Source organism: Lycium ferocissimum, chromosome 3, assembly GCF_029784015.1.
Source record: "Lycium ferocissimum isolate CSIRO_LF1 chromosome 3, AGI_CSIRO_Lferr_CH_V1, whole genome shotgun sequence".
Classification (NCBI taxonomy): domain Eukaryota; kingdom Viridiplantae; phylum Streptophyta; class Magnoliopsida; order Solanales; family Solanaceae; genus Lycium; species Lycium ferocissimum.
The window spans coordinates 7,394,458-7,412,887 of NC_081344.1; the positions used below are offsets into that span (position 1 = coordinate 7,394,458).

At 35.1% G+C, this 18,430-nt stretch overlaps 2 protein-coding genes across 9 annotated transcripts; one reads left to right on the top strand and one right to left on the bottom strand.

Annotated features, from left to right (window-relative positions):
• Nucleotides 1-880: 880 nt before the first annotated feature.
• Nucleotides 881-6,496, bottom strand: LOC132049513 (uncharacterized). 2 transcript variants are annotated; one of them, XM_059440345.1, is made up of 10 exons: nt 6,373-6,496; nt 4,542-6,015; nt 4,303-4,433; nt 4,113-4,198; nt 3,925-4,019; nt 3,049-3,145; nt 2,504-2,618; nt 2,241-2,395; nt 2,029-2,154; nt 881-1,341 (listed from the first exon to the last, which is right to left on the bottom strand). In XM_059440345.1, the coding sequence occupies exons 2-10, from the start codon at nt 4,721-4,723 to the stop codon at nt 1,117-1,119; spliced, it is 1,212 nt and encodes a 403-aa protein (XP_059296328.1). In that variant the 5' UTR covers nt 4,724-6,015; nt 6,373-6,496; the 3' UTR covers nt 881-1,116. The 2 variants fall into 2 exon arrangements, with proteins under 2 accessions (XP_059296328.1, XP_059296329.1); XM_059440346.1 differs by lacking the exon at nt 6,373-6,496 and having other exon boundaries at nt 4,542-6,105.
• Nucleotides 6,497-11,586: 5,090 nt separating this feature from the next.
• Nucleotides 11,587-16,446, top strand: LOC132049514 (small RNA degrading nuclease 3-like). 7 transcript variants are annotated; one of them, XM_059440353.1, is made up of 12 exons: nt 11,587-11,731; nt 12,037-12,216; nt 12,335-12,412; nt 13,353-13,426; nt 13,779-13,919; nt 14,033-14,149; nt 14,228-14,297; nt 14,524-14,624; nt 14,726-14,860; nt 14,971-15,078; nt 15,644-15,748; nt 15,886-16,446. In XM_059440353.1, exons 5-12 carry the CDS (start codon nt 13,833-13,835, stop codon nt 16,237-16,239), a joined length of 1,077 nt encoding a protein of 358 aa, XP_059296336.1. In that variant the 5' UTR covers nt 11,587-11,731; nt 12,037-12,216; nt 12,335-12,412; nt 13,353-13,426; nt 13,779-13,832; the 3' UTR covers nt 16,240-16,446. The 7 variants fall into 7 exon arrangements, with proteins under 7 accessions (XP_059296336.1, XP_059296333.1, XP_059296332.1 ...); XM_059440350.1 differs by having other exon boundaries at nt 13,353-13,919; XM_059440349.1 differs by having other exon boundaries at nt 13,358-13,919.
• Nucleotides 16,447-18,430: the final 1,984 nt, after the last annotated feature.

The window sequence follows — 18,430 nt, forward strand, 5'->3', positions numbered from 1 at the left end:
ATAAGTAAGAAAATAGTAGAATGAATAGTTGCACAAAATGGAAATTTGAATATACCAATAATCTGGAGACTCAAAGGTCTCCCCCAACGTTGCAGATACAAAATAGGTGCCTTTATACATTCTCAGTTTCTCACTAATGAACATGATTTGATAATGCAACAACAACAACAATCCAGTGAAATCTCACAACGTGAGGCATGATTTGATAATGCAAAATTAATAATTGGGGCTTATGAACATAAAAGGCTTGATAGTTATGAATATAATTTATGCTAATTAAGAGTAGAATTTTATGAAGATAAATAGATCTGAGTAATGGAGATGATATTTTAAATAAAATAATTGAGAAAAATGAGAGAAAAAAGTCAAAAAAAGAAGAATAAAGATAAATAGGATTCTTGGACAAAGAGAAGTGCGACATTACCTTGTCTATGTCTAGCTTTATTATATATATAGATAAGATAAGATATTTTTCTTTTCTTCTCTTTTTTTTTTCCATCTGACGTCACTAATTGCCTATGTGTTCAATAAGGTTTTACTATATGGACATTCTTTTGTTTCCAAGTAGATAGATGGTTTGCACAAGTTCCATCTTCTACATACAAACATCAGCGTCTTGGAGGTTATTCATCCCACCGTGTATATAAGCACACCAACACGTGTAATAGCTTCAGCATATATTTGTTGCCATTCTCCTTTGAACTGTGTTTCATCATCAAGTTTTCACAATGGCTAATATTACTCTACAACATAAAATGAGGTGTAGCGTTTTAGTGCAAATTAGTCTCATTCTTCGTCTCATAACATGGACAACGAACTTTCTAAATAGTTGCACGATTCTGGTTTAGACAAGTAATTGGGGTTAGTCAAACGCAAAAGATTTGAGAAAATGAATGATTATCCTTCTTATTTATTTTCATGAACTTCATCTTTTAATACACATTGCAAAACCCCATTCGCTTCGATAGCAATAGAGGTGGGAGCATTCTTCTCATACAACAAAGAACAAACAGATCTTCTATTGCAGCTGCTTATCTTTCCTGTTGCATGTCAATCAACTTGAAGCCCACTTCTCATCGACGTGGATTGGAAAGGCTAATGAAAGCTATTCAATTTTTAAAATAGCTCCAGTCTCCTTGAACCATCGATAAGCTCGGTTAACTTTTGAGAAGCAGCAGCTAACGTTTCCTCACTTTTGCAGAACGCAAACCTGATATACCTCCTGTGGTAGCTAATAGCAGTCGGAGAAAGGTCCTTTTTTGAGGAATCGGTGTGGAAGAATACATGGCCTGGTACAGCCACCACCCCAGCTTGTTTAATCAATCCCTCCACAAAGTCAACCTGGAATTCCTTTAGTTCATCAGTTCCACCATATTTAAAGCACGCCAAATAATATGCTTTGTGAAGTTCTTGCAAACCATTCTGAGACGTAAAAACTTCATCCAAAATACTGAACCTATTGCTGGCACAGCCGGCAGTTATCACACTCAATGTACATGTATCGTTAAAGTTCTATACTTCCAAGTAAGTTTCTAAACTTTGACGATCTAGGAATGATCAACTAAACCCAAACAACCTTTCTCCAAATCTCTACAAAATTAAAAAATCTCCAGAAAGTAGAATCATCATACAAGCAGGGACCATCTAATGTTTCTTCAAGGGATCTCAAAACACAAGCTAAGGTAAATAAATTGATATTATGGAGCCAAATACACTTCAGTTCAACCTCCGCTAATTTTTAAGTAAAGATTAAGATCGTCTTTAGGTGGACAAAGTTCAAGTAGCTTTTCTTGGTTGAGCTAAGTTCCAGATCTTAACAAAGTTAAATCCTATCACCCTGCCTTCTTCCTCCAACACCCCCCACCCCCGTCAAAAGAAAGAAAGAAAGTAAAACGAAGATTTGTTGTCCTTTTTTAACCTTCTGATACCAATTAAATTGGACAGTCCTAATGTAAGGAATTCTATTAGGGAAAATAGGTATTCATGCTTGAGATGATAATTGAAGAAAGATCTTTTGTGAGTATTTACATCGGAAAGAGTGCATGTCCGGGGAAGCTCCATGAATAGGAAAACGGAACCCTTAGGCTTGAAGGGGACCTGGAAACCAATTTTTGTAAGCACCTGAGACAAGTAATCTCTTTTTGATTCATAGTCCTGAGCACCAAAGACGTGAAAAGAGATTAACTAATAAGTTGGAAAAGGAAAAACCAATAGAGCTACTAAATTGCGAGAAAATTCACTTGTCTCAATGCATCAAAGTACTCAGGGGAACTTCTCAAAGCTGTCAGGGCAGCTTCCTGGAAAGGTGCAGGAGCAGAGTCTGTAATTTTAACATGGATGTTCCTGATTGCAGATGCGAAGCAAGCCGGGCCAATTGCCCAGCCAATCCTCCATCCTGAAATTAAAAGCATGAAGATAAATGAGAATTTAATAAATCAACGTACTTACAGAGGTAGGAACGACTTGAACATGCTGGCATTGGAGCAGGATATCAAATGCTTACCAGTCACACTAAAACTTTTTGACAAGGAAGATGTGATGATGGTCCGCTTCTGCATTCCTGGAAATGTGGCAATTGTTGTGTGCCTCTCCCCATCAAAGGTTATATGCTCATATACCTGTAGAGAAATATAAAGTGCCAAGTTGGATATGTTTGTTTCCAGATCCAGGTATACCATTTATGTATAAATATATTACAATCTTAGCTTACACGCAAAGGCATCAGTCAAGGGGATAATGTCAACCTAAATTGAGAAGGTAGAGAAAAGGTAGGGTGCAAAAGAAACGCGCGTATTAAGGCAAAAAGGAAACAAAATAAAAATATTGTTCTCTAGATACTTCACCATATGTTTTTTAGGAGTGAAAAATTTTAGAACTGCAAATTGCATCTCTCTTTTACTTCGTCTCTTTACTTTTGGGGTTCACGGTGTAGTAGTAAATATAAAATGCATTCTGCAGATTAGCTTCATCAAGGGACTAGATATACTTATTTCGTTGCTTTTCTTTTTCTTTGAAAAGCGCAAGAAGATGTGACAAAGTGTAGCAAACCTCGTCCGTTACAGCTAGAATATCCCAGGTTCGGCAAGCTCCAGCAATAATCTCAAGCTCATCCTTAGTGAAAACCTTTCCAGTTGGATTGTGCGGGCTGCAGCACTTTGTATCAGAACATACATATTCAATGCTAAAATGGATTATCAGTTTAAAACCTTTTCGTCTAGCATATTGTACACTATATGTGCAACTACAAAACTGAACCTTCTCAATTATTGGTTCGACGAAAAAAATGAAAAGCTTATGATTTCCTGAGACAGAAAATCAGTTAATGAAAACCTAAACATCTTTTGCACAATAGTATTGTGCTATCTGAATGATCAAGTGTGTCAACCTGGGTTGCATTGCAACAAAACTCTACCATTGGTGTCTATTGCTCCATTTATATACGTCAGTGCTCCTCTGAGTCAAAACCATGCATAACTAAAGGCCATTCCAGAAACCAGAAATAAACAAGGAGTACATGCTATATTGCTATGCGTTGTCTACATTAGTTTCTCTCTGATTAGTCTTATAGCAGAAAACAGAATAATTTGACATCATAGATCAAAGAGTACATTCTGATGTGACGCTTATAAAAGTACAAGAAATCATTTTTGTTTAACCAAGATGACTTTTAGTACTCAAGTCAATGAAGTCATTAGCTTTCCTGTGGAAATGTAATCGCTAAAGGTTTTTTTCCACATTGTTCTCAAAGCTTATAACTGAAGGACTAACAGCTTGGTGGAATTGGTGGCAGAATGTAGAAAAAATAAGCGGAAGTCCACAAGAATTAGTTGCTCAGAGTTCTGCCTAACTTGGTAGAATACTCCACTCAGATGTCAACCCATTCAAGAATTGTCTCATATTGAATCAGAAACTTTTCTGTTTTACCTGTTGAGGACAATAGCTTTTGTCCTGCCAGTAAATGACTTTGCTAGTTTATCAGAATCCAGACTCCAATGAGGGGGATCAAGTGCTACATACACCTGTCCATGTTTCAACAGAAGTTATCAATCTAGATGTGACAAACCTGACTAGCTTAAGTAGAAGAACCTAGTATACTAGTTATGAAAGCTTACTGGGACTCCACCAGCCAATGTAATGCAAGTTTCATAAGTTTCATAGGATGGATCGAATAAGATGACTTCATCACCCTGATTTATTACTGAACAAACAAAACAGTAACATGATCTATCTCTGCCGGAGATAATAATCGAGTTTGTTTGTAAAGGAAATCATCAGTTTGTTTGTAAAGGAAATCATTCATACTTGCAAACATTGAGGCAGCAAAAGCCTCAGATTGACCACAGCATACGACAATATCAGTTAGGGGGTCGACATGAAGGCCATGCATTTGTTTGACTTGATTAGCCAGGTAGTCACATATTCCTTGAACATGCCTGCGATTCAGTCAATCCAATTAAAAAGGCATGTAGATGTACCACCACTAGTTTATGTAAACAGACATTGTTGGGGTAATAGAAAGGAAATTCATTAATTAATTGAACCTGTACTGATTGAAGTCGGAGCGGATAGCGGAAATGGCAGCATGTTTGAGGTAGGAAGGTGCAGGGAAATCAGGGAAACCTTCAGCAAGGTTGATGGCATTGCATCTTTCCGCAAGATAAGTGAGTTGCTGTATGGGTGACGATGTTAGCCTTTTCGCTACTGAAGACAGCTTCTGCTCCATTCTATTTACTTGCAATTAGGGCTGAAATTTGTGATGTTAGATAGAGTACATCCTTTTCCTTTTCGGCAGAATTCCGACCGGCTTGGGATGGCAAGGTAACTAGTTCACACTTGACCCCAACCAATTATCTTCCCAATAACCAAACAAGATAAAACTCGTAACACTACCCCCACTCCCATAAAAATCCTTCTTTTTCGAGATAAAAACAATTTATTTGTATTTAATTTGTCTATCTATATATCTATATAATTGCAGGACATAGGCCCGGTGAGGTGGCGCCTCATTGATTAGAATTCCTATTTATCTATTTTCTCCCTTCTTTGGACATTTTAGATGTTTAAATTAAAATCCATCTCCTAATTAATTAAAAAAACTCAAACGTCACGACTTGTGCCCAACAGACACCGTTACCTCATTTTTGGTTTTCAACATTCATGTGAACCGTTGTTAACATCTCTTCATTTAATTTAAACCTCTAAAATCCGCCTCTCTCTTCCACTTCTTACTCCCGCTTTCTTCTCCATCAACCAATTAACTTCGTTGTTGTTTCTTGATTTTATATGAATTATCTCTCCAAGTTCTTTAAATTGCGAATACTACAATTCCAATATTTGGATCGAACTCGGAAGATGCCATTTGACTTTCACAGTGAAACTTGCGAATTTACGACACTGCCTTGAAGAAGCATCACATAACCAAACTTCAGTTAATCATGCAGGCTCGCAAAAAAAAAATGCCATTGTCATGGATGTGATGGTTGGTGTCTATATATTCTTTGAAGGGTCAGGGAAGGAATCTCTACTCTATAACAGTTAAAGTTTTAGATTTGGATTTCATTGTTGTTTGATTTAGTTTACAATATTCCCAACTAAATGAGACTTCTGGTTTTATCTTTATCATTGACTCTGTTCATTTGTGAATAAATTGTAAATTATGGTGATTAACTTTTCCTTCATCAATTTTATTCTCTAAGTAAGGTGTCATTGGATTTTCACCCCCCGCGCGATGAACGCATACGGGTTTTTATTGTTTAAAGGGTTTTTCCATTTGAAGTGACTGTTTTGAATAGGGATTATTTATTTACAGAGTCGCCACTTGGAATTGAGTTTTGGTGTTCCAAGTCACCGTATTGAATCCCTAATCAAAAGGAAATGACTCTTCATTTTTGGTCCGCGAAAACAAAAGACCGGGTAAGGAATTCTGTTGACCAGGGAGAAAGTGTTAGGCATTCCCCGAGTCCCATGGTTTTAGCACGATCACTTTTATCGACTTATACTTGGTTATAATTAAATCTTGGATAAAAAGTGTTTTAATTGTTTAAACTTTGGAGCGTGTATGCACACAATGTCTTTCATTAATTATATTATTAGAGTGTCAAGGACCGGGGTGGCCCACATGACTTTTCTTTAATTATATGCATTTAACCAAGGAACGGGTATGTCCATATAGTCAACACAATTATTATAATCCACTTAGAATTTAATTGCATTCATCCTTTATCCTTAAACATGCATAGATTAACAAATGATATGTATTCAACAGCTTGAAAGCCCTTAAGCTCATTGACAGCTCCCACTTATAATTTCATTTATATGCACACACAACTCAAATCAATCTTATATTTTACGTGTAAACCCAAATGTGTAAACCCACAAAAAATCGAAGAAAGGGAACTGAAGATGTATTTTTACTAAATGAAGGCAACTTAATTGAAAATATCTACTGCATTTGCACATGAATTTGCTCATTAACTTTCAGATACCAACAAAACCGTGGCTTGTAATTCAACTAAATGGATAAGCCTATATCCAAGGGCGGATCTATGTAGTGGCGTGGGAGTGCCACGCCACCCCCACGCCTCAGTTGATACTATGTATATGTATCTGTATATGTGTAAGATAATTTATAAAAGATCCTAGTGCCACCCGGAATAAGAATGAAGGCTATGGTGCCAATGGTTAGGCGCTTGATTTTCCACCGCAGGGGCGCAGGTTCGAACCCCTGCTGCTACACTTCTTTTTCTTCATTTTTTCTTTCTCACATGAATATGGTAATATACTTAACAAATGAACAAGTTTTTATCTATCGTCTCCCATTTCTCTTCCTTGTTTTAAGCAAGACAGTAAATAGTTTTCTAGTTTTCTTCTTCCATAAAAACTCTTTCTCTTCTCCCGAATCTTCTCATCTCTTTTTGTCAATTTTTACTAAAATTTTTCCCTGCTGCTCTCTTCCGTCATAGTTTCTTATCTTTAATTTTACAAGCTATTTTATTTTATTTAAATGGTTTAACAAAATGTAAAAGAAAAGGGTATGCTTAGTCTTGGTTCACGCTAATTAAAAAAAATAATTATGTTATAGCAGCAATTATGCTTATAAGCTTGAGTTGATGTACCTATATGAGTGTAATTTTTTCTATATAATATTTTTCTATGTAAACCGAAAAGACAAATTACCCAATCCGCAATCCAAAATTGATAAAACCGATCAAACATTTAATTACTCTATTAATTGGACCGTGTAAATTGCGATACATCTACATTTACAGCACAGTGGCACCCGGAACCTCCAAATTCTGGATCCGCCTCTGCCTATATCTCATCAATTTAACTAAGCAAACAAGTAAACATTTAAGTGGAAACCCAGTAAAACCTACAGAGAGCTAAATCAAAAACACAACAAGGAAAAAGTATTAGACTCAATCAAAAATAAAAATAAAAGATCCTCAGTAGACTAACGAAAATTCCAACCCATTTATTTATATATGAACTGAAATGAAGTCATCCTCATGAACAATAGACTGCAAGTAAATAAAATTGATGACATAAGAATGGAGAAACAACAAACCTTTATATCAAACTTTGAACCGGAGTTCGAACCTCCACTGTACCTCGGCCAAAGAGTGAAATTTTTTAGGTGTTCATGCTTGTTTCTGGTATTATGCTACGGAGAAAAGGGTGAGAAAAATAGGTTCATTTTTTTTTTTTTTTTCTGTCTGGCTGCTAGGTGCTGCTGAGTATATTTTTTTAGGCGTTTGCATTTAATTATAGGTGATTAAAAATATTTAAAATTGAGTGAAAGTAACTTAAGTTTTTTTTATTGAGCAGAAGTATAATTTTTTGATCAGTGATTAAAAAATTTTGGACTTATCCAATAATTTTCTTTTTAATATTTGAGCCCTAAGTTTTATTTTTAATATTTTGCCTCTAAGTTTTATTTTTTACACTTTAGCTCAACTTAATAAAATCTTAATTAAGTAAAATTGGTGGGGAAAAAATCTCAAAAACACATCATCCCCCACGCCTCCTCCTCCCACTCCTCACCCCCGCCCTGCCAACACCCACCACCCCCCCCCCCCCCCCCCAAAAACAAAAAAGTTTTGATATTTTTTTTTGTTTGTTTTTTCACCAACTCCCCCAATTTTTTTTTTTTGATTTTTGTTTTTACACCAACACCCCTCTCTCCCTCCACCCCCCACCCCCCCCCCCCCCCAAAAAAAAAAAAATTAAAAAAAGTTTTGAAATTTTTTGTTTTTTTGTTTTTGTTTTCCTCCTCCCACCACTCACCCCCTTGCCTCACCCCTCGACCCAACACACCACGATCTCCACCCTCCAAAAAAAAAAAAAAAAAAAAAATTAATTTTGGTTTTTAAAAAAAAAAATTGAAAAGTTTTTGTTTTTGGTTCCCCCCACCAACCAAAAAAAAAATTTCTTGAAAAGAAGTTTTAAACTTTTTTTTTTTTTTTTTTTGGTTTCTTACTCCACCTTGCCACCCCCTTGCCCTCCTCCTCCTCCTCTTTTGCTGCTGCTGCTTTCTTCTTTTATTTGGAAAAAAATTGCTCAAGAAAAAAAAAAACTCACCTAATTTACGTAATTGTCGGACCGGATTTCATTCGTGTAGCACTGGGCATTACTTCATGGATTATTTCTGTTCATTTGGCAAGTAAAAAAATGTTTTTTATTTCAATTATTCATCTAGGTATAGCTGCTGATTTTCCAACAATTTATAATAGCAGTTACAGTTGCTACAACAAGTGCTAAAGATGTTGTATAAGAGCTTCTGAATTTATTGCAACAAATGTTGTAGTTTTTGCAACACTTGCAACAATTTAGGCAATTGTTGCAACTTCTGTACTAATCTGTTGCAACAACTGCTAAAATGTGTATAAATAATTTAGCCTACTTGTTGCAACAACTGTGAAAGCTGTTGGACAACTTCTACTCTTTCCAACAACTCACTGACTTGTCGCAACAAGTAGACTTCTTGTTGCAACAACTACATTAGTTTTTGGACATATTTTACAGCTGTTGGATGAAACAGAGACAACCGAAGTTGTCACCAACAACTAAGTGATCAGTTGCAACAACACACTCAAGTGATATGTTGATCTTATTCAAATCACCAATGTATGTTTTGTTGTTAATAAATTGCTAAAAAATTTCCAACAAGTAATAAATATGTTGCAACAGCTCTGTAACATGTTGGGGTTTTTCCAACAAGTAACAGGACTTGTTGCAACAACTACTTAGTTATTGAACATATCACAACAAATAGGAGTTGAAACAACCATTTATCTGTTGGACTTTATCCAATAAGTGACAAGACTGGTTGTAATTAACAAATCTGTTGCAGCAACTAAGTTACTAACTTGTTGGGGTTTGTCCAACAAGTGACACGACTTCTTACAACAACTAGGTTGGTTGTTTGAATTTTTCCAACAAGTGAAATGACTTGTTGCAGAAACTAGGTAACTTGTTGTGTTTTATCCAACAAGTGATATGTATTGTTCAACAGCTATGTTACTTTCTGCAAGACATCTTAACGTTGTAACAGGTACTGCAATTGTTGCAACAACTATGATATGATTCACCCATATTTAGTGATCAACAAAGAGAATCAATGATATTTAGTGATAAACAAAGGAAATTAATAATATTTAGTGATCAATATATATATACATAATCAATTTGATGGTATTTTGAGTCATGACAGATGATTAACTAAGTCACTATGCACTAAATTGGGGTCTTTATATGTTCGTAAGATGGCCGATAATTATTCTAAAGAAGTTACCCCAAAGAAGAGGCCATTTGAAGATGAAGAGGCCGTGGGAGAGTCAAAGAAACCGAGGACAGAAGACCAAAGCATAGAGCTCAAGGAGGCTTCTGGTGCAGGTTGTAATCAGTGTGAAACTCACTTGAAGGAGATTGAGAGACTAAAGAAAGAATTAAGCCACAGAGATGAAGAAATCTCCAACTTGAACAAACTCATCGTTAACCTTGTAAGAAAACAAGGATTTTAACTTGGATGGATTTATTGGGCAAACATCCTACTGGAAACTAGATAAGAGTACAATTTTGACACCAAAGGCCTATGCTTACTTCATGAAGGTCAAAGAGAAGCTATTGTTTAATAGCTTGTGATTAAGAAGTATCATTTAGGACTGCCACAAAGAAAAGGGTGAGAAGAAAGAACAATATCCCTCGTTGTTAATGGAGGCTGTCTAGGACGTCGAATATGATGACAGCAATTGCAGCCAAGAGTCATACAAGAAGGGCTGATGTTAGAAGTTTTTTCACTTATTTGATTTTTTCCTCCTGAATTGCTGGCAAGATCAATTGTAACGGTGTTTTCACCTTGATTTCTTCCATCTCTTTAAGCTTATGAACTTTCTCACTGGTTTCCAATTATCTCTATATTATTTGATTTTTGTGTGTCTCCTTACCTTATTTATTTTTGTGCTCTCTCCAGGATGTTTGAAATTCAAACATCTTTCGAACATCCTGGAAATGCTCCGAGCATCTCTTTGAAATATTTTAGACATCTTCATGAGATGTTTGCAAAAGCTTCACTTCACCAAAATTCACCATTTTTTCTCTCATATTTCAGGACACTAGAAAAGGTGGAGGAGCCTCACACTAGTGTCTCTAACGTTATAAAATGTTTCTTGTACCAGTAATTAGTCACAAGTTGCCTAATAGGCACAATTCGACTTGTTCATGTATTCATCATTAGGTGTACGTCTCAGTTGAGATGGTTAAGTGAATATTACTATTATCAAGTTTAGGAATTAGGAGCGTGTAAAGGTAACATTTAACTGAAAAGGACTAGATAGGGTAATAAAATTTGAGAGTAACATGGCAAATATCTAGCTTAGTAACTTAAAAAGGTTAGTTATTTTCAAGGGAAAAGGGTCAAAAATACCCCTCTACTTTGGAAAAATGGCTAAACATATCCTCCGAACTTATTTTGGGTCAAAAATATCCCTCTCATCTTTAAAGTTTTCAAATATACCACTGTCTTGACGGAAATTATCCCCCAAAATAACCCGAAATCATTATTTAAACCCGTTCCATCATTTAAACCCGACCCAACTAAATAATAACCTATAAGATCCCTTTATTCCCCAATTCCTCAAACTTCAAACCTACGTATTGGGGGAATAAGGAATTTTATGGGTTATTATTTAGTTGGATCGGTTTAAATGATGGAGCGTTTCAAAATGATTTCAAGTTATTTTATGATAATTTCCCACAATGTATATTTGAAAACTTTAAGGATGAGAGGGGTATTTTTGACCCAAAATAAATTTGGAGGATATTTTTAGCCCTTTTTCCAAAGTAGAGGGGTATTTTTGACCCTTTTCCCTATTTTCAAAGGCAAACCAAGCGTGAATGACGAGTCCTTTGTTTTTCAATATTCTTATTGTTCTTTATGTACAACATAGTCGTTGACTATTGGAAAGTGACAACCAAATATTCTCACTCAAAAATAAATTTAAAAGAAAATAAAAGGTCGTTGACTTCTATTTGTCTTGTCGAGGTTGTTTTCAACTATCTATATATAAACCGTAGAGTGGCGTGCACGGATTTCCAATTCATTCCACCTGCACAAGCTGCTCCCTTCATTCTCATTTGAAAAGTTATCAATTCATTTTGGCAAAGATTTCCACGTTCTTCAATTTTTGAGTAGTTCGGAATGGATTCGAAGTTTGCCTCAGCCAAGAAAGAGGTATTTTGTCCAATTGCTCACAAAATTAGCTTTTTCTACTAAAAGAAAGTGTGATATTATGTACTGTTTTCTTTTGGAATGATGTATAATAGATTAGTACAATCAAACCTCTCCGTAATCATACTATGATACCGTTTCTTTTGGTTGCTATAACGAAATGCTGTTATAGAGAAGAACATTGAACATGACATGAAAAAGTTACTAAAAAGAAAAGACCAAAGCTATATAGTGAAATGTTGTTATAGAAAATGATTGTTATAGAGACGTCTGACTGTATAATATTTTTCTGATATTGAATGTTAAAGGTTCTAGTTGAAATGGTGAAGTTAGCTCAAAAGTGACAGTTGAAAGGAAGTAAAGGAGGGTGGAAAGATTTTTTGGGATCATATGACAAGTTTGGGACTAGCTTGAATGATCCATCGAAGAGGTCCACTGATGTACTGCTTGCTTTCTTGAAGACATTTAGCCGAGAGGATGACTTAAAGGTTTGTTATCGAATCGATGGACTCTGGTTTTCATTTGGTTGATTTCTGTTAATGCAAATCGCAAAATGCTCCCTGTTTTTTTTTTTTTTTTTTTTTTTTTGTGCAGATTTTTGACAAGGTGTTTCAATGTCATTCGAATCGAGATTCTGTTGAGCAGCTCCGGAAAAGTTCCCTACACAGTGAATCCGCCAAACAGGTGAACAATATTGTATTTTGGCTTTTGCAGAGGCTGAGCCAGAATTAATAGTTACTAGGTTCGCAATTAAATATCTATGCATATTTGATGAATTTTCTGATACATTTAAACAAAAGTTACTCTATTCGTTCGAACCGGTAACTAATACTCTCCCTCGGCCCCTGGGCTTTTGGGTAGGCGTGTTAAATAGGCGGATTGAGCTGAGTTTTTGCAGGTCACTAACCTGCCCAAAGGTTACTCGGGTGAAAATGGATAGGGTCAAAAGGGGTTAAACAATGAGCTATAACTGGACCAGCTCAACTCTTGCCAAGTTTTAATATCTTTATTTGTCTTCTTATAATTTTTTTAATTATCTAATAATTATTTTCATTGGCTATATATAACATATCAAACAAAAAAAAAAGTTTCTTGTGGATCAATCTCAGCTACATATCCGGCGAGCTTTTAGATGGGTTGAATTAGACGGGTCAATGGATCAGAGGGGTCATGTTTTTATGGGCTAATTTCTCACTTCTACTTTTGGGTATTCCGAATCATAACTGCAACATTAGGTTTAATTTGTTGTAAGATAGCTAGGAAATCTACTTATGTGGGTTGAAAGTAGCTAATTCATTTTCAGTAAGCTGCTAATAGGTCTTATAACCTCTTCTGTTAATATTAAATTGCAGTTATAACTTGTTAGAAATATAGTTAATCACCTTTTTCTTCAAGTTTTAAACACCCCCAAAGGGATGGTCTAGTAGTTGAGACATAGTCAGTAAATGTCTAGCAAGTAACAACCCGGAGATCCCAAGCTCGAAAACCAGCTAAGACAGTTGGTACAACCGATATAAAAAAAAATGGAGTCGATATTCTGACTTTTCATATAGCAAATAGGAGTCGATATTCATGATCACTCATATCAATCACTTTGATGCTTAATAAGTTGACATTGTGGCAGTGCAGAGACTGGTTTATTTAACTTTTGAGCACCATCAATATCCCGCAGATTACTCATTTTCATCACATGAAGAGGTTCGTTACTGGCTTTAGTCTTCTCTTATTGTCTATTAAGAAGTTTAATCTCTAGAAAACATGTCCTAAATTTGGTGTTCTGCCACAAATTTACAAGATGTATAGTGTCACAAGCTTCAGCCTCTTTGTGTAGAAATGAAGAGTTTTTTTCACAAAAAATTTGCATGGTTTCCTTGTATAAATGCATGTCATGATCCCCTGCGGGAAATTTTTGGTGCATTTTAGTTTAGCTTTAGTGGTTATAGTCCATCCAGGAATAAATTATGTGGCACTGGAATCTTTCATTTGTATAATTGGAAGTTCTACCGTAAAACTAAACCTCTCTTGCTACAATATACATCCATGGGTACAGGGGTGGTTTGTCACTGGAAGGAGTGAAAAGTCTAATTTCATTCACTCAAAGGCAATGGTTGCAGTTGATTGCGAAATGGTTCTTTGTCAAGATCATACTGAAGCTTTAGTCAGAATCTGTGCAGTGGACCGTAATTTAGAGGTATATCTCGTACTTAAACACACACACACACACATAGATATGTCTCTGACTTAAGTTCACCTTGTTTTTTCTCCATGTCGTTATAAGTTACTTTGAAGTTTTGAAAATTGCAGGTTAAACTCGATGAATTTGTGAATCCTGACAAACCAATTGCAGATTACAGAACTGAGATTACTGGAATAACTGCTGAAGATTTAGATGGAGTTACTTGCTCATTGGTTGATGTACAGGTATAAATGGTTCACTTTTGGTTGTCTAGTACTAGACATTGCAATTTCCGTATCGAACTTCTGTGTGTTACGATTCAGATGTCCATGAAGAAGCTATTATCACATGGAACAATATTGATCGGTCACAGTTTACACCATGACCTTTGTGGTAAGCTACATTCGTGCATTATAAGTTTTTGGTTCCCATTTAATAAAAATTCAAAAGTTTGGTGCACATCTACTGGTAATTAGAAATGACCTGACTTTCATGATCATATGTCTCTTTCTTAATATCCTTAGCTTCTGATGCTATTTCTACTGTCTTTTCTCTGTTCTTTCCCTTTCCTGTAGAGATTCCATCATGCTATTTCTCTGTTATGTCTTTCGTTTTACAGCTTTGAAGCTAGATCATGCTAGAGTGATTGATATATCATATGTCTTCAAATATCGGGATCAGCCTTCTTATAGAAGGCCTTCTTTAAATAGCCTGTCTAAGGTAAGCTTTGATTTTTCATATTTGATACTCTCTCCCATGTAATGTCCAGCATGTTGAATGGCTGATGAATGCTGTTGTTACTTACAATAGTTCCCAAATAGTCTGTTTTAGGTTTTGAACTTCGAAAAAAGGACTCTCCACATAATTGTTTAGATGATGCATGTACTGCGATGAAACTTGTTCTTGCCATAGTCGAACTTGGAGCTGATAATATTATACCCTTGGTTCATGAGGAGGTACTACCATAGTTTTTTTTTTTTTTTTATTATTATTATTTTTTTTTTAAGAAAATCATTCTTCCTTGTTTACTGATTAATAAAATGGTCATCTATTCTTTTAAATTTAGGTGCAAGAGTCCGAGATGGCAAAGCTGCTTGTCCATAGGATACCAGTGGCTGTTTCTAGCCAAGATCTGCACAAATTTATTCCTGGAGACTACACCGTAGAAATTAACGTTTGGAGAATCTCACGTTTTTTCTTTCCCATGACGTAATTCTTCATGACAGGGATCTTTACACAGAGCTGGCCAAATTCACTATTTACTTTTTCTAGCCAGTATACATAGTTTATACACTGATTACACACATATACACATTATATATGAATTATACATATATTATACATCTGCTGGCTAATTTTAATTTAAGCTATTGGGTGGTTAATTCTTCATGACACAAATTCTAATGCAGTCTGCATTAGTTTATGCTGATTAGTTTATAAAAGCACATATCGACAGTCAATCATCGAAGAATCACATTCATTACTTGTATTCCTTACTTGTTTGGTTGTTTTTTTAATGATCTACGTTGTAGTCATTCCTTATGAGAAATTTGAAGTTTCCTTACATTTTTATGTGGTTCTGCATTTAAGAGTAGCTGTTGTTCCTTTAGAACAGTTATAGTAATCAAGATATTTGCACGCGAATTATGTTTGAGTAACAATCGGCACAGTTCTCATCACTTTCAAGGCTGAATTTAGCTTCAATGTACTTAATTTGTCAATTTATGATCTGCTGGCAGGCTAATAAAAAAGCGCAAGCAGACAAGTATTCTGCCTTTGCCAATTTCAAAAATCAGCAAGAGGCAAATGAGGCATTTGATAAGCTTGAAGGCAACCTAGAGAAGGTTGGTATTCTTTCCGGATTTCTTTGTATAAATGCCGATTTCACTGCCTTATAGAGAAACCAAATGTGTACATGAGAGAGGCATATGCTCTAATTTACCAGGCATGTCATAACTTATTGTTTATCTGTCTTTGTTAGGACACTGGCGGACGATTTCAGAAGCTCGTTTCGTTTCATCTTGATTCCAGTATATCAGGAGTTCTGTCTGTTGTTAAGATGACTGCCAATAATTATTCCAGAGAGTTTCCTGTCCCAATGAAGAGGTTATTAGAAGACGACAAGGGTGTGGGAGAGCCAAAGAAACTCTGGACAGAAAATCATTGTACAGAGTTGAAGGAGGCTACTAGTGCAGGTTGTAATCATTGTGAAACTCACTTGAAGGAGATTGAGGGACTGAAGAAAGAACTAAGCCGAAGAGACGAAAAGATCTCCAACTTGAACAAACTCATTGTTAACCTTGAGAAAACAAGGATTGAAAAGGTTAGAGATTAGGAAATTGTTAATATGGCAAGAACATCTTCCTCGTATATATGGTAAAGGCTTACAATCCCGATAATTTTGTAAATACAAACAGGAGTTGTCGGGAATTACTTTCCTTTCTTTTTTAAGATTAGTTGCATCCTTTCCTTTTTGGAATTACTTGTAAGCACTATATAAACCCGACATGTTTGAGGGAATAATCAAGCAATTCATACCTGACATCTCTTCTTTTTTTCATTCTTTGCATGGTATCACGAATTACTTTCCTTTCTTTTTTAAGATTAGTTGCATCCTTTCCTTTTTGGAATTACTTGTAAGCACTATATAAACCCGACATGTTTGAGGGAATAATCAAGCAATTCATACCTGACATCTCTTCTTTTTTTCATTCTTTGCATGGTATCAGAGCCTCTAAGATCGTGACATATACTAAAATAGCCTCTGCTATCGGTGGCCAGAGCTGGTCAATGTGTGCCCATTGATTGAGCTGGTTTGTTTAAGACCGCTTGAGAGAAAAAGTAAGGAAAAGAACTAGGTACAAGCACAACTAGGAACAAAAAGATTGTAAAGAAAACACTACAAACGCAATAAAATTTGGATTTGGATCTCCTCCAGTAATAAAAATAAGCTATGATTTTAGGTGTGTGGTTTATTAGATTTCTTTCCACAATTTCAGTTGGCTGCCTAAAGATAGAAATAAGACCTTGTTATATCTAAGTTACTCTTTTCTTTACTTTGCTGTTCCCTGTCAAAAGAAAAAAATCGCAAAACTATAAACTATTATTGAGAATACGCATTAGGATCTTTAAAACTAGGTACAATGTTTGACCACTTTAATTTCTTTAATGTGATTGCATCTTCTTTCCTTATTATCATAGGCAGATTTAGGATTTAAAGTTTTTGAGTTCCTAGATCAACCTCAAGATAATATACAATAATAATTGGATTCATAGTTACATATTATAGATATGATATTTAATGGATTTCTTAATACATATACAAAGTCTGCACAAATTCTATTGAATTCTCATGAACTCATAAACTGTTCTCTAGATCCATCACTGCCTATTATCTTGATATATTTGTCTCCTTTTTTTTCTTTTTTTTCTTTTTTTTTTTTTGAAAAATACATGATAAGGTTTGAGATAGTGAGACGATGAGAATTGAACTCACACATTTTTATACAAGATTTTATCAGTACAACTAGACTGTGAATTCAGATAGTATTCTTGTGATAGACTAGTATGGGATTAATTAAACAATGAAGATATCATTTAGCTGATATACTTTTATTAATAGATGTTTGATTCATTTTAGAGAGTGAGAACTGAAGAGCGAGCAAGAGATTAACATACCTTTGACCTCCAAAAAACTAGTCCTGTAAAGTTCAATATATACATCTTCTTAGATTAACTACAAATATCATAAAGTTCCACTTAAGTGGCTAACTACATTCAACAGAGCTTCCCAAGCCTATAGCAATAAGGCCTACCTTGAAAAGTCAAAAACTGTTCAATGGAAGGGTGTAAAAGTAATCCTAGGACTCTAGTTTTATTGTATATGGAGAAAATTACCCTCATATTTCAAGCAAACATCTTTTTTGTAATCACTTTGCACACTAATTAAGGACAGTAAAAAGGTTAAAGAAAGATCTGTGAAAGTTGTCTGCCCCCTAGAATTCCTGTGTCCTAAACATGAGACTTGGGAAAAGAACTACAGTTTTCAAGAATGTTTGTTGGATTATTAACATTCTGCTTTAATTAGTCCCAATCCAAGATGGCATTTTTAAGTAGAAATAGTATGAACGAAGTCAATGTCATAGACTATTTTATCCTTTTATGTGTTCTTGTCCTTGATATTAAACTTGGACCACCCCTTGGTAGATAGTGATTTTTGGTGGGGTAGAATTTTCTTAGTTTGAAGCTCCAGTAGTTTATGTTTTTCTTCTTAAGGTCTTATGAGGATAATAGAAAAGTCATTAAGCTTTTAAGCTGGTAAACAAGCTTAAAAATCATTTTTGATTTATTTACGAGTTCAGTAAACTTCAAAAGTAAGCACTATATGCCAAAATCAACTAAAAGTCATAAGTTGGTCAACACTTATGACTTTTCAGCTTAATACTTTAGTTCAAACACGTAAATGTTTCTTAGTTATAAGACCAGTTTAACCATTCAAAAGTGTTTTTCAGCATTTAATGTTTATT